At 56.2% G+C, this 15,999-nt stretch overlaps 1 protein-coding gene across 1 annotated transcript in view; it reads left to right on the forward strand.

The window, feature by feature from the left end:
• The first annotated feature begins 308 nt into the window (after positions 1-308).
• Positions 309-15,999, forward strand: part of LOC148139422 (B-cell receptor CD22-like) — a 74,600-nt gene continuing 58,909 nt past the window's right edge. The window contains exons 1-3 of the mRNA XM_087980751.1: positions 309-360; positions 4,335-4,688; positions 12,320-12,604. Coding sequence (XP_087836877.1) covers positions 315-360; positions 4,335-4,688; positions 12,320-12,604 — 685 coding nt within the window. The 5' untranslated portion in view covers positions 309-314. The remainder of the gene's footprint in view (positions 361-4,334; positions 4,689-12,319; positions 12,605-15,999) is intronic.

A 15,999-nucleotide genomic window follows, 5' to 3' on the forward strand; every position in this document is an offset into this window, starting at 1 on the left:
CACTGACCTTCCGACGGTGCGGCACTCCCTCAGCACTGACCCACCGACAGTGCCCACACCCTCAGCACTGACCCTCCGACAGTGCCCACACCCTCAGCACTGACCCTCCGACAGTGCGGCTCTCCCTCAGCACTGACCCTGCGACAGTGCGGCACTCCCTCAGCACTGACCCTCCGACAGTGCGGCTCTCCCTCAGCACGGACCCCTCAGATGTCTATCTCAATGCGGTTGGTTCAGACAGGGAGTAGGAATTTGAACAATGATGTTGTAACTCATTTCATGATTTGTCTCCATTTCTCTTTAGGACTCTTCAAATGGCGAGGTTAATCGTCCTGTCACTGCTCCTGTCCTCTGCCTGTGGTAAGTGTCTTTCTCAACGTACATTTACAGCAAAGAGAGAGAGAGAGAGTGGGAGAGAGAGAGAGAGAGATACAGCCAAACGCAGAGACGATGTGGAAATAATTGACAACTAAAACAGATGCTAATCAGCAGGGGGGAGAGTGGGATTAAATTGGGTGGGGGATTAAAAGGGGTGGGGAGTGAGGGGGAGTGTGGGATTAGACTGGGTGGGATATTAAAGGGAGTGGGGAGTGAGGGGGAGAGTGGGATTAAACTGGGTGGGGGATTAAAGGGGTGGGGAGTGAGGGGGAGTGTGGGATTAGACTGGGTGGGATATTAAAGGGGGTGGGGAGTGTGGGGGAGAGTGGGATTAGACTGGGTGGGATATTAAAGGGGGTGGGGAGTGTGGAGGAGAGTGGGATTAGACTGGGTGGGATATTAAAGGGGGTGGGGAGTGTGGGGGAGAGTGGGATTAGATTGGGTGGGATATTAAAGGGGGTGGGGAGTGTGGGGGAGAGTGGGATTAGACTGGGTGGGATATTAAAGGGGGTGGGGAGTGAGGGGGAGAGTGGGATTAGACTGGGTGGGATATTAAAGGGGGTGGGGAGTGTGGGGGAGAATGGGATTAGATTGGGTGGGATATTAAAGGGGGTGGGGAGTGTGGAGGAGAGTGGGATTCGACTGGGTGGGATATTAAAGGGGGTGGGGAGTGAGGGGGAGAGTGGGATTAAATTGGGTGGGATATTAAAGGGGGTGGGGAGTGTGGAGGAGAGTGGGATTCGACTGGGTGGGATATTAAAGGGGGTGGGGAGTGAGGGGGAGAGTGGGATTAGACTGGGTGGGATACTAAAGGGGGTGGGGAGTGAGGGGGAGAGTGGGATTAGACTGGGTGGGATATTAAAGGGGGTGGGGAGTGAGGGGGAGAGTGGGATTAGACTGGGTGGGATATTAAAGGGGGTGGAGAGTGAGGGGGAGAGTGGGATTAAATTGGGTGGGATATTAAAGGGGGTGGGGAGTGTGGAGGAGAGTGGGATTCGACTGGGTGGGATATTAAAGGGGGTGGGGAGTGAGGGGGAGAGTGGGATTAGACTGGGTGGGATATTAAAGGGGGTGGGGAGTGAGGGGGAGAGTGGGATTAGACTGGGTGGGATATTAAAGCGGGTGGGGAGTGAGGGGGAGAGTGGGATTAAATTGGGTGGGATATTAAAGGGGGTGGGGAGTGTGGGGGAGAGTGGGATTAGATTGGGTTGGATATTAAAGGGGGTGGGGAGTGAGGGGGAGAGTGGGATTAGACTGGGTGGGATATTAAAGAGTGTGGGGAGTGAGGGGGAGAGTGGGATTAGACTGGGTGGGGTATTAAAGGGGGTGGGGAGTGAGGGGGAGAGTGGGATTAGATTGGGTTGGATATTAAAGGGGGTGGGGAGTGAGGGGGAGAGTGGGATTAAATTGGGTGGGATATTAAAGGGGGTGGGGAGTGAGGGGGAGAGCGGGATTAGACTGGGTGGAATATTAAAGGGGGTGGGGAGTGTGGGGGAGAGTGGGATTAGATTGGGTGGGATATTAAAGGGAGTGGGGAGTGAGGGGGAGAGTGGGATTAAATTGGGTGGGATATTAAAGGGGATGGGGAGTGTGGTGGAGAGTGGGATTAGACTGGATGGGATATTAAAGGGGGTGGGGAGTGTGGGGGAGAGTGGGATTAGATTGGGTTGGATATTAAAGGGGGTGGGGAGTGAGGGGGAGAGTGGGATTAGACTGGGTGGGATATTAAAGAGTGTGGGGAGTGAGGGGGAGAGTGGGATTAGACTGGGTGGGATATTAAAGGGGGTGGGGAGTGAGGGGGGAGAGTGGGATTAGACTGGGTGGGATATTAAAGGGGGTGGGGAGTGAGGGGGAGAGTGGGATTAGACTGGGTGGGATATTAAAGAGTGTGGGGAGTGAGGGGGAGAGTGGGATTAGACTGGGTGGGGTATTAAAGGGGGTGGGGAGTGAGGGGGAGAGTGGGATTAGATTGGGTGGGATATTAAAGGGAGTGGGGAGTGAGGGGGAGAGTGGGATTAGACTGGGTGGGATATTAAAGGGAGTGGGGAGTGAGGGGGAGAGTGGGATTAGACTGGGTGGGATATTAAAGGGAGCGGGGAGTGAGGGGGAGAGTGGGATTAGACTGGGTGGGATATTAAAGGGAGTGGGGAGTGAGGGGGAGAGTGGGATGAGACTGGGTGGGATATTAAAGGGGGTGGGGAGTGAGGGCGAGAGTGGGATTAGACTGTGTGGGATATTAAAGGGTGTGTGGAGTGAGGGGGAGAGTGGGATTTGACTGGGTGTGATATTAAAGGGGGTGGGGAGTGAGGGCGAGAATGGGATGAGACTGGATGGGATATTAAAGGGTGTGGGGAGTGAGGGGGAGAGTGGGATTAGACTGGGTGGGATATTAAAGAGAGCAGGGAGTGAGGTGGGAGAGTGGGATTAGACTGGGTGGGATATTAAAGGAATTGGGGAGTGAGGGGGAGGGGGGATCCGACTGTGTGCGATATTAAAGGGGATGGGGAGTGAGGGGGAGGGGGGATCCGACTGGGTGGGATATTAAAGGGAGCTGGGAGTGAGGGGGGAGAGTGGGATTAGACTGGGTGGGATATTAAAGGGAGTGGGGAGTGAGGGGGAGGGGGGATCCGACTGGGTGGGATATTAAAGGGGATGGGGAGTGAGGGGGAGGGGGGATCCGACTGGGTGGGATATTAAAGGGAGCTGGGAGTGAGGGGGGAGAGTGGGATTAGACTGGGTGGGATATTAAAGGGAGCTGGGAGTGAGGGGGGAGAATGGGATTAGACTGGGTGGGATATTAAAGGGAGCGGGGTGTGTGGGGGGAGAGTGGGATTAGACTGGGTGGGATATTAAAGGGAGCGGGGAGTGAGGGGGAGAGTGGGATTAGACTGGGTGGGATATTAAAGGGAGTGGGGAGTGAGGGAGAGAGTGGGATTAGACTGGGTGGGTAATTAAAGGGAGCGGGGAGTGAGGGGGAGAGTGGGTTTAGACTGGGTGGGATATTAAAGGGAGCAGGGAGTGAGGGGGGAGAGTGGGATTAGACTGGGTGGGATATTAAAGGGGGTGGGGAGTGAGTGGGAGAGTGGTAATTAGACTGGGTGGGATATTAAAGGGGGCAGGGAGTGAGTGGGAGAGTGGGATTAGACTGGGTGGGATATTAAAGGGAGTGGGGAGTGAGGGAGAGAGTGGGATTAGGCTGGGTGGGATGTTAAGGGGAGCGGGGAGTGAGGGGGAGAGTGGGATTAGACTGGGTGGGATATTAAAGGGAGTGGGGAGTGAGGGAGAGAGTGGGATTAGACTGGGTGGGATATTAAAGGGAGTGGGGAGTGAGGGGGAGAGTGGGATTAGACTGGGTGGGATATTAAAGGGAGCGGGGAGTGAGTGGGAGAGTGGGATTAGACAGAGTGGGATATTAAAGGGAGTGGGGAGTGAGGGAGAGAGTGGGATTAGGCTGGGTGGGATATTAAAGGGAGTGGGGAGTGAGGGAGAGAGTGGGATTAGGCTGGGTGGTAAAAACAATGACTGCAGATGCTGGAAACCAGAGTCTAGATGAGAGTGGTGCTGGAAAAGCACAGCAGGTCAGGCAGCATCCGAGGAGCAGGAAAATCGAAATTTCGGGCAAAAGCCCTTCATCGGGAATGAGAGGCAGGGTGCACTCCCTATCCATGCGGCCTCCTCCAGCCCCCACTTCCCATCGCTCCATCTTTGAGACCATGCTGTCCACTCCCTTGCTGTGCTGAGCTCTGGAATTTTGTCTGAAAATCCCTGACCCTCTGTCCCTGTCCCTCTGCCTTTCTCACACACCGACCTTATGCACTGTTTTTACAATGTCCTCTCTGACTGGGACTTGCATCACCTGGTGGAGCTCGGGGTGAAATATTGCCTGGCCGATTAAAGCGCTCAGTTGTTCTACCATGTTAACGGTGCTACATGAATGCGCAATTGATTTGTTGTAGGTTCTGTGTACTCTCAATGGAGTGTCGTCGCCCCCAGGACTGTAGAAGGGGCCGTTGGGTCTTGTTTGATGATTCCTTGCAAATGCCGCTATCCCCTAGTATCCAAACTCCAGACGGTCATGTGGCTAAAGGGGGAAAAAGTCAATGGGACCCTGGTGATCTCTTCCAATGGGGACTCGGGCCACAGCTTCAAACACCGGGCCGCACTCGCGGGCGACTGGCGAACAGGAAAGGATTGTAGTTTGAAAATAAACGACTTACAGAAAAGTGATGAAGGGACATATCACTTTCGAATGTCTGGTCAAGATAAATTCAAATATTCGGATCCCAACGGTGTCTCGATAAACGTTGTGGGTGAGTTTAAAAATAATTCCCCAATTGATAATGACCGGGGGATAGGGCTGAATGGCCTCCGACTGTTCTTGTCAGCTATATTGAGAAACCTGCAGTTCCAATCTCTTACACTCACGCTCCGAGCACCGTGCACAGTTCCAGTCTCTGTATCCCTCAGTCAGACCCACACTCGGAGCACCGTGCACAGTTCCAGTCTCCGTACCCCTCAGTTAGACCCACACTCGGAGCACCGGGCACAGTTCCAGTCTCCGTATCCCTCAGTCAGACCCACACTCGGAGCACCGTGCACAGTTCCAGTCTCCGTATCCCTCAGTTAGACCCACACTCGGAGCACCGTGCACAGTTCCAGTCTCCGTATCCCTCAGTCAGACCCACACTCGGAGCACTGTGCACAGTTCCAGTCTCCGTATCCCTCAGTTAGATCCACACTCGGAGCACCGTGCACAGTTCCAGTCTCCGTATCCCTCAGTCAGACCCACACTCGGAGCACTGTGCACAGTTCCAGTCTCTGTATCCCTCAGTTAGACCCACACTCGGAGCACCCTGCACAGTTCCAGTCTCCCTATCTCTCAGTTAGACTCACACTCGGAGCACCGTGCACAGTTCCAGTCTCCGTATCTCTCAGTTAGACACACACTCGGAGCACCGTGCACAGTTCCAGTCTCCGTATCTCTCAGTTAGACCACACTCGGAGCACCATGCACAGTTCCAGTCTCCGTATCTCTCAGTTAGACCCACACTCGGAGCACCGTGCACAGTTCCAGTCTCCGTACCTCTCAGTTAGACCCACACTCGGATCACTGAGCACAGTTCCAGTCTCTTTATCCCTCAGTTAGACCCACACTCGGTGCACTGTGCACAGTTCCAGTCTCCGTGTCCCTCAGTTAGACCGACACTCGGAGCACGGTGCACAGTTGCTGTCTCCGTATCCCTCAGTTAGACCCACACTCGGAGCACCGTGCACAGTTCCTGTCTCCGTATCCCTCAGTTAGACGCACACTCGGAGCACCGTGCACACTTCCTGTCTCCGTATCCCTCAGTTAGACCCACACTCGGAGCACCGTGCACAGTTCCAGTCTCCATTTACCTCAGTTAGACACACACTCGGAGCACTGTGCACAGTTCCAGTCTCCGTATCCCTCAGACACACACTCGGAGCACTGTGCACAGTTCCAGTCTCCGGATCCCTCAGTTAGTCCCACACTTGGAGCACTGTGCACAGTTCCAGTCTACGTATCCCTCAGTTAGACCCACACTCGGAGCACCGTGCACAGTTCCAGTCTCCGTATTCCTCAGTCAGACCCACACTCGGAGCACTGTGCACAGTTCCAGTCTCTGTATCCCTCAGTCAGACCCACACTCGGAGCACTGTGCACAGTTCCCGTCTCCGTATCCCTCAGACTCACACTCAGAGCACCGTGCACAGTTCCTGTCTCCGTATCCCTCAGTCAGACCCACACTCGGAGCACTGTGCACAGTTCCAGTCTCCGGATCCCTCAGTTAGTCCCACACTCGGAGCACTGTGCACAGTTCCAGTCTCTGTATCCCTCAGTTAGACCCACACTCGGACCACCGTGCACAGTTCCTGTCTCCGTTTCCCTCAGTTAGTCTCACACTCGGAGCATCGTGCACAGTTCCTGTCTCCGTATCCCTCAGTTAGACCCACACTCGGAGCACCGTGCACAGTTCCATTCTCTGTATCCCTCAGTTAGACCCCCACTCGGAGCACTGTGCACAGTTCCTTTCTCTGTTTCCCTCAGACCCACACTCGGAGCACCGTGCACAGTTCCATTCTCTGTATCCCTCAGTTAGACCCACACTCGCAGCACCGTGCACAGTTCCAGTCTCCGTATCCCTCAGTTAGACCCACACTCGGAGCACTGTGCACAGTTCCAGTCTCTGTGTCCCTCAGTTAGACCCACACTCGGAGCACTGTACACAGTTCCAGTCTCCGTATCCCTCAGTCAGACCCACACTCGGAGCACTGTGCACTGTTCCAGTCTCTGTATCCCTCAGTTAGACCCATACTCGGAGCACTGTGCACAGTTCCAGTCTCTGTATCCCTCAGTTAGACCCACACTCGGAGCACCGTGCACAGTTCCAGGCTCTGTATCCCTCAGTTAGACCCATACTCGGAGCTCTGTGCACAGTTCCAGTCTCCGTATCCCTCAGTTAGACCCACAGTCGGAGCACCGTGCACAGTTCCAATCTCCGTATCCCTCAGTCAGACCCACACTCGGAGCACTGTGCACAGTTCCAGTCTCTCTATCCCTCAGTTAGACCCACACTCAGAGCATCGTGCACTGTTCCAGTCTCTGTATCTCTCAGTTAGATCCACACTCAGAGCACCGTGCACCGTTCCAGTCTCTGTATCTCTCAGTTAGACCCACACACGGAGCAGCGTGCAGAGTTCCAGTCTCTGTATCCCTCAGTTAGACCCACACTCGGAGCACCGTGCACAGTTCCAGTCTCTGTATCCCTCAGTTAGACCCACACACGGAGCACCATGCACAGTTCCAGTCTCCGTATCCCTCAGTTAGACCCACACTCGGAGCACCGTGCACAGTTCCTGTCTCCGTATCCCTCGGTTAGACCCACACTCGGGGCACTGTGCACAGTTCCAGTCTCTTTATCCCTCAGTTAGACCCACACTCAGAGCACCGTGCACAGTTCCAGTCTCTGCATCCCTCAGTTAGACCCACACTCGGAGCACTGTGCACAGTTCCAGTCTCTTTACCCCTCAGTTAGACCCCCACTCAGAGCACCGTGCACAGTTCCAGTATCTGTATCCCTCAGTTAGACCCACACACGGAGCACCGTGCACAGTTCCTGTCTCCGTATCCCTCGGTTAGACCCACACTCGGGGCACTGTGCACAGTTCCAGTCTCCGTATCCCACAGTTAGACCCACACTCGGAGCACTGTGCACAATTCCAGTCTCTTTATCCCTCAGTTAGACCCACACTCGGAGCACCGCGCACAGTTCCAGTCTCTGCATCCCTCAGTCAGACCCACACTCGGAACACTGTGCACAGTTCCAGTCTCTTTATCCCTCAGTTAGACCCACACTCGGAGCACCGTGCACAGTTCCAGTCTCTGTATCCCTCAGTTAGACCCACACTCGGAGCACTGTGCACAGTTCCAGTCTCCGTATCCCTCAGCTAGACCCACACTCGGAGCACCGTGCACAGTTCCATCTCCGTATCCCTCAGTTAGACCCACACACGGAGCACCGTGCATCGTTCCAGTCTCCGTATCCCTCAGTTAGACCCACACACGGAGCACTGTGCACAGTTCCAGTCTCCCTATCCCTCAGTTAGACCCACACTCGGAGCACTGTGCACAGTTCCAGTCTCTTTATCCCTCAGTTAGACCCACACTCGGAGCACCGTGCACAGTTCCAGTCTCTGCATCCCTCAGTTAGACCCACACTCGGAGCACTGTGCACAGTTCCAGTCTCCGTATCCCTCAGTCAGACCCACACTCGGAGCACCGTGCACAGTTCCAGTCTCTGTATCCCTCAGTTAGACCCACACACAGAGCACCGTGCACAGTTCCAGTATCTGTATCCCTCAGTTAGACACACACTCGGAGCACTGTGCACAGTTCCAGTCTCCGTATCCCTCAGTTAGACCCACACACGGAGCACCGCGCACAGTTCCTGTCTCCGTATCCCTCAGTTAGACCCACACTCGGAGCACCGTGCACAGTTCCAGTCTCTGTATCCCTCAGTTAGACCCACACTCGGAGCACCGTGCACCGTTCCAGTCTCTGTATCTCTCAGTTAGACCCACACTCGGAGCACTGTGCACAGTTCCAGTCTCTGTATCCCTCAGTTAGACCCACACTCAGAGCACCGTGCACAGTTCCAGTATCTGTATCCCTCAGTTAGACCCACACACGGAGCACCGTGCACAGTTCCTGTCTCCGTATCCCTCAGTTAGACCCACACTCGGAGCACTGTGCACAGTTCCAGTCTCCGTATCCCTCGGTTAGACCCACACTCGAAGCACCGTGCACAGTTCCAGTCTCCGTATCCCTCGGTTAGACCCACACTCGGAGCACCGTGCACAGTTCCAGTCTCTGTATCCCTCAGTTAGACCCACACTCGAAGCACTGTGCATCGTTCCAGTCTCTGTATCCCTCAGTTAGACCCACACTCGAAGCACTGTGCATCGTTCCAGTCTCCGTATCCCTCAGTTAGACCCACACTCGAAGCACTGTGCATCGTTCCAGTCTCCGTATCCCTCAGTTAGACCCACACTCGGAGCACTGTGCACTGTTCCAGTCTCCCTATCCCTCAGTTAGACCCACACTCGGAGCACCGCGCACAGTTCCAGTCTCTGTATCCCTCAGTCAGACCCACACTCGGAGCACCGTGCACAGTTCCTGTCTCCGTATCCCTCAGTTAGACCCACACTCGGAGCACCGTGCACAGTTCCAGTCTCTGTATCCCTCAGTCAGACCCACACTCGGAGCACTGTGCACAGTTCCTGTCTCCGTATCCCTCAGTTAGACCCACACTCGGAGCACCGTGCACTGTTCCAGTCTCTGCATCCCTCAGTTCGACCCACACTCGGAGCACTGTGCACAGTTCCAGTCTCCGTATCCCTCGGTTAGACCCACACTCGGAGCACCGTGCACAGTTCCAGTCTCTGTATCCCTCAGTTAGACCCACACTCGAAGCACTGTGCATCGTTCCAGTCTCTGTATCCCTCAGTTAGACCCACACTCGAAGCACTGTGCATCGTTCCAGTCTCCGTATCCCTCAGTTAGACCCACACTCGAAGCACTGTGCATCGTTCCAGTCTCCGTATCCCTAAGTTAGACCCAAACTCGGAGCACTGTGCACTGTTCCAGTCTCCCTATCCCTCAGTTAGACCCACACTCGGAGCACCGCGCACAGTTCCAGTCTCTGTATCCCTCAGTCAGACCCACACTCGGAGCACCGTGCACAGTTCCTGTCTCCGTATCCATCAGTTAGACCCACACTCGGAGCACCGTGCACAGTTCCAGTCTCTGTATCCCTCAGTCAGACCCACACTCGGAGCACCGTGCACAGTTCCTGTCTCCGTATCCCTCAGTTAGACCCACACTCGGAGCACCGTGCACTGTTCCAGTCTCTGCATCCCTCAGTTCGACCCACACTCGGAGCACTGTGCACAGTTCCTGTCTCCGTATCCCTCAGTTAGACCCACTCTCGGAGCACCGTGCACTGTTCCAGTCTCTGCATCCCTCAGTTCGACCCACACTCGGAGCACTGTGCACAGTTCCAGTCTCCGTATCCCTCGGTTAGACCCACACTCGGAGCACCGTGCACAGTTCCAGTCTCTGTATCCCTCAGTTAGACCCACACTCGAAGCACTGTGCATCGTTCCAGTCTCTGTATCCCTCAGTTAGACCCACACTCGAAGCACTGTGCATCGTTCCAGTCTCCGTATCCCTCAGTTAGACCCACACTCGAAGCACTGTGCATCGTTCCAGTCTCCGTATCCCTCAGTTAGACCCACACTCGGAGCACTGTGCACTGTTCCAGTCTCCCTATCCCTCAGTTAGACCCACACTCGGAGCACCGCGCACAGTTCCAGTCTCTGTATCCCTCAGTCAGACCCACACTCGGAGCACCGTGCACAGTTCCTGTCTCCGTATCCCTCAGTTAGACCCACACTCGGAGCACCGTGCACAGTTCCAGTCTCTGTATCCCTCAGTCAGACCCACACTCGGAGCACCGTGCACAGTTCCTGTCTCCGTATCCCTCAGTTAGACCCACACTCGGAGCACCGTGCACTGTTCCAGTCTCTGCATCCCTCAGTTCGACCCACACTCGGAGCACTGTGCACAGTTCCAGTCTCCGTATCCCTCAGTTAGACCCACACTCGGAGCACCGTGCACAGTTCCAGTCTCTGTATCTCTCAGTTGGACCCACACACGGAGCACTGTGCGCAGTTCCAGTCTCCGTATCCCTCAGTCAGACCCACACTCGGAGCACTGTGCAAGTTCCATTCTCTGTTTCCCTCAGTTAGATCCACACTCGGAACACTGTGCACAGTTCCAGTCTCCGTATCCCTCAGTTAGACCCACACTCGGAGCACAGTGCACAGTTCCAGTCTCCGTATCCCTCAGTTAGACCCACACTCGGAGCACTGTGCACAGTTCCAGTCTCCGTATCCCTGAGTTAGACCCACACTCGGAGCACCGTGCACAGTTCCAGTCTCCGTATCCCTCAGTCAGACCCACACTCGGAGCACCGTGCACAGTTCCAGTCTCTGTCTCCCTCAGTTAGACCCACACTCGGAGCACTGTGCACAGTTCCAGTCTCCGTATCCCTCAGTTAGACCCCCACTCGGAGCACCGTGCACAGTTCCAGTCTCCGTATCCCTCAGTTAGACCCACACTCGGAGCACTGTGCACAGTTCCAGTCTCTGTCTCCCTCAGTTAGACCCACACTCGGAGCACTGTGCACAGTTCCAGTCTCCGTATCCCTCAGTTAGACCCCCACTCGGAGCACTGTGCACAGTTCCAGTCTCTGTATCCCTCAGTTAGACCCTCACTCGGAGCACTGTGCACACTTCCAGTCTCCGTATCCCTCAGTTAGACCCCCACTCGGAGCACCGTGCACAGTTCCAGTCTCTGTCTCCCTCAGTTAGACCCACACTCGGAGCACTGTGCACAGTTCCAGTCTCCGTATCCCTCAGTTAGACCCCCACTCGGAGCACCGTGCACAGTTCCAGTCTCCGTATCCCTCAGTTAGACCCACACTCGGAGCACTGTGCACAGTTCCAGTCTCTGTCTCCCTCAGTTAGACCCACACTCGGAGCACCGTGCACAGTTCCAGTCTCCGTATCCCTCAGTTAGACCCACACTCGGAGCACTGTGCACAGTTCCAGTCTCCGTATCCCTCAGTCAGACCCACACTCGGAGCACTGTGCACAGTTCCAGTCTCCGTATCCCTCAGTCAGACCCACACTCGGAGCACTGTGCACAGTTCCTGTCTCCGTATCCCTCAGTTAGACCCACACTCGGAGCACTGTGCACAGTTCCAGTCTCCGTATCCCTCAGTTAGACCCACACTCGGAGCACTGTGCACAGTTCCAGTCTCCGTATCCCTCAGTTTGATCCACACTCGGAGCACTGTGCACAGTTCCAGTCTCCGTATCCCTCAGTCAGACCCACACTCGGAGCACTGTGCACAGTTCCAGTCTCCGTATCCCTCAGTTAGACCCCTACTCGGAGCACCGTGCACAGTTCCAGTCTCCGTATCCCTCAGTTAGACCCCTACTCGGAGCACCGTGCACAGTTCCAGTCTCTGTATCCCTCAGTTAGACCCACACTCGGAGCACCGTGCACAGTTCCAGTCTCCGTATCCCTCAGTTAGACCCACACTCGGAGCACCGTGCACAGTTCCAGTCTCCGTATCCCTCAGTTAGACCCACACTCGGAGCACCGTGCACAGTTCCAGTCTCCGTATCCCTCAGACCTACATTCAGAGCACTGCACACAGTTCCTGTCTCCACACATCCCAAGATTTTCTGTGCCTCTATTTGCGAATTGGAAGTGAATGTTTTTTAACCCTGTTTGCAAACCCAATCTTCACGACTGAATCTTCTGCCTTGATTGATCTTTTCTGTAAAGATGCGTCTGAGTTGATCAAGATATCGGTTCCTGCTATGCTGCAGGAGAATGAGCCGGTGAATTTGAACTGCTCGCTGAGTTTCCTGTGCCCTGGTTTGCTCCGCTGGATTGACACTGAGGGACTGAACATATCTTCATCACACCGAGAAATCAGTAAATACCCAACTGGCAGCGCCATCCTGAAATTCACCCCGTCTTACCGGGACCACGGGAGGACTCTGAGATGTGGCTTTAAAACAGCCAGCGGTGAAATTACAGGCACTAACGTGACGTTAAACGTGTTGTGTAAGTACACAGAGATTTAACCCATTACCTACTGGCTTGGAATGCTCAGTGTCAGCCCTGACCTATCCCCTTCACTCAATCACAAGATCCATTCAGAGACATGAGGAGGGCATTCGGCCCATCGATTCAATACTGGCTGTCAATCTCTCAGTCGCGTCCCCCAGGGGAGAGGACCAAACTCCTCCTATTTCATCATTTCAAATGATGTATCCAAGGCAATATTTACTGCCCCCGTCCCTAGTTGCCCCCTCCCCTTGAGAAGGTGGGGGGTGAGCTGCCTCCTTGACCCGCTGCAGTCCATGTGCTGTAGGGGAGACCCACAATGTCCCTGAGGGAGGGAATCCCAGGATTCTGACCCAGGAGGGAACGGCCGATAGATTTCCAAGTCGGGATGGTGAGGGGCTCGGAGGGGAACTTACAGGGGGGTGGGGGGGGGTTCCCATGTACCTGCTGCCCCTTGTCCTTCTAGATGGAAGTGGCCGTGGGTTTGGAAGGTGCTAACAGAGAACAGCCTCCCTGCTCTGAGCACAGCGATTGTGGGACATGGCTCAGTATCGATCAGTAAAACTGCTTCTCAAAGTTCCAACTGACTAATTCACCGCTCACATTTATCCCTCTTGGAATACTCTCCTGGTAAAGGAGAAATTTTGATCTTAATTATCAGGAAACACCTCCATCCTGCAGCGTCCCTGCTGTTGTCTCTGGAGAGAGCAACCCATTCCACATTATTCCCAACCTCACAAACATTACTGCAAACATGCAAAACATTCTTGAAAGGGCTGAATGGCCTACCACTCGCAATGAATCCGATCCGAGAGCTCTCCGTCATCCAAACACACTAACGGCACAATTCAGGTCGGTGCTGAGGGAGTGGGCACTGTCGGAGGGTCAGTGCTGAGGGAGTGGGCACTGTCGGAGGGTCAGTGCTGAGGGAGGGGGCACTGTCGGAGGGTCAGTGCTGAGGGAGTGGGCACTGTCAGAGGGTCAGTGCTGAGGGAGTGGGCACTGTCGGAGGGTCAGTGCTGAGGGAATGCTGCACTGTCGGAGGGTCAGTGCTGAGGGAGTGGGCACTGTCAGAGGGTCAGTGCTGAGGGAGTGGGCACTGTCAGAGGGTCAGTGCTGAGGGAGTGGGCACTGTCGGAGGGTCAGTGCTGAGGGAGTGGGCACTGTCAGAGGGTCAGTGCTGAGGGAGTGGGCACTGTCAGAGGGTCAGTGCTGAGGGAGGGCAGCACTGTCAGAGGGTCAGTGCTGAGGGAGTGCCGCACTGTCGGAGGGTCAGTGCTGAGGGAGTGGGCACTGTCGGAGAGTCAGTGCTGAGGGAGTGCCGCACTGTCAGAGGGTCAGTGCTGAGGGAGTGCCGCACTGTCAGAGGGTCAGTGCTGAGGGAGTGCCGCACTGTCGGAGGGTCAGTGTTGAGGGAGTGCCGCACTGTCAGAGGGTCAGTGCTGAGGGAGTGCCGCACTGTCAGAGGGTCAGTGCTGAGGGAGTGGGCACTGTCGGAGTGTCAGTGCTGAGGGAGTGCCGCACTGTCGGAGGGTCAGTGTTGTGGGAGTGCCGCACTGTCAGAGGGTCAGTGCTGAGGGAGTGCCGCACTGTCGGAGGGTCAGTGTTGAGGGAGTGGGCACTGTCGGAGTGTCAGTGCTGAGGGAGTGCCGCACTGTCAGAGGGTCAGTGTTGAGGGAGTGCCGCACTGTCGGAGGGTCAGTGCTGAGGGAGTGCCGCACTGTCAGAGGGTCAGTGCTGAGGGAGTGGGCACTGTCAGAGGGTCAGTGCTGAGGGGGTGCCGCACTGTCGGAGGGTCAGTGCTGAGGGAGTGCCGCACTGTCAGAGGGTCAGTGCTGAGGGAGTGCCGCACTGTCGGAGGGTCAGTGCTGAGGGAGTGCCGCACTGTCAGAGGGTCAGTGTTGAGGGAGTGCCGCACTGTCAGAGGGTCAGTGCTGAGGGAGTGCCGCACTGTCGGAGGGTCAGTGCTGAGGGGGTGCCGCACTGTCGGAGGGTCTGTGCTGAGGGAGTGGGCACTGTCGGAAGGTCAGTGCTGAGGGAGTGGGCACTGTCAGAGGGTCAGTGCTGAGGGAGTGGGCACTGTCGGAGGGTCAGTGCTGAGGGAGTGGGCACTGTCGGAGGGTCAGTGCTGAGGGAGTGGGCACTGTCGGAGGGTCAGTGCTGAGGGTGTGCCGCACTGTCGGAGGGTCAGTGCTGAGGGAGTGCCGCACTGTCGGAGGGTCAGTGCTGAGGGAGTGCCGCACTGTCGGAGGGTCAGTGCTGAGGGAGTGCCACACTGTCGGAGAGTCAGTGCTGAGGGAGTGGGCACTGTCGGAGGGTCAGTGCTGAGGGAGTGGGCACTGTTGGAGGGTCAGTGCTGAGGAAGTGGGCACTGTTGGAGGGTCAGTGCTGAGGGAGTGCCGCACTGTCGGAGGGTCAGTGCTGAGGGAGTCGGCACTGTCGGAGGGTCAGTGCTGAGGGAGTGTCGCACTGTTGGAGGGTCAGTGCTGAGGGAGTGGACACTGTTGGAGGGTCAGTGCTGAGTGAGTGGGCACTGTCGGAGTGTCACTGCTGAAGGAGTGTGCACTGTCAGAGGGTCATTACTGAGGGAGTGCCACACTGTTGGAGGGTCAGTGCTGAGGGAGTGGGCACTGTTGGAGGGTCAGTGCTGAGGGAGTGGGCACTGTCGGTGGGTCACTGCTGAGGGAGTATGCATTGTCAGAGGGTCAGTGCTGAGGGAGTGCCACACTGTCGGAGGGTCAGTGCTGAGGGAGTGGGCACTGTTGGAGGGTCAGTGCTGAGTGAGTGGGCACTGTCGGAGGGTCAGTGCTGAGGGAGTGGGCACTGTCGGAGGGTCAGTGCTGAGGGAGTGGGGACTGTCGGAGGGTCAGTGCTGAGGGAGTGCCGCACTGTCGGAGGGTCAGTGCTGAGGGAGTGTCACACTGTCGGGGGGTCAGTGCTGAGGGAGTGGGCACTGTCGGAGGGTCAGTGCTGAGTGCGTGGGCACTGTCGGAGGGTCAGTGCTGAGGGAGTGGTCACTGTCGGAGGGTCAGTGCTGAGGGAGTGGGCACTGTCGGAGGGTCAGTGCTGAGGGAGTGGGCACTGTCGGAGGGTCAGTGCTGAGGGAGTGGTCACTGTCGGAGGGTCAGTGCTGAGGGAGTGGGCACTGTCGGAGGGTCAGTGCTGAGGGAGTGGGCACTGTCGGAGGGTCAGTGCTGAGGGAGTGGGCACTGTCGGAGGGTCAGTGCTGAGGGAGTGGGCACTGTCGGAGGGTCAGTGCTGAGGGAGTGAGCACTGTCGGAGGGTCAGTGCTGAGGGAGTGGGCACTGTCGGAGGGTCAGTGCTGAGGGAGTGGGCACTGTCGGAGGGTCAGTGCTGAGGGAGTGGGCACTGTCGGAGGGTCCCTTTGCTGG

Source organism: Chiloscyllium plagiosum, unplaced genomic scaffold (genome assembly GCF_037043375.1).
Source record: "Chiloscyllium plagiosum isolate Xiang-an unplaced genomic scaffold, Cpla_swu_hap1 HiC_scaffold_38, whole genome shotgun sequence".
NCBI lineage: Eukaryota > Metazoa > Chordata > Chondrichthyes > Orectolobiformes > Hemiscylliidae > Chiloscyllium > Chiloscyllium plagiosum.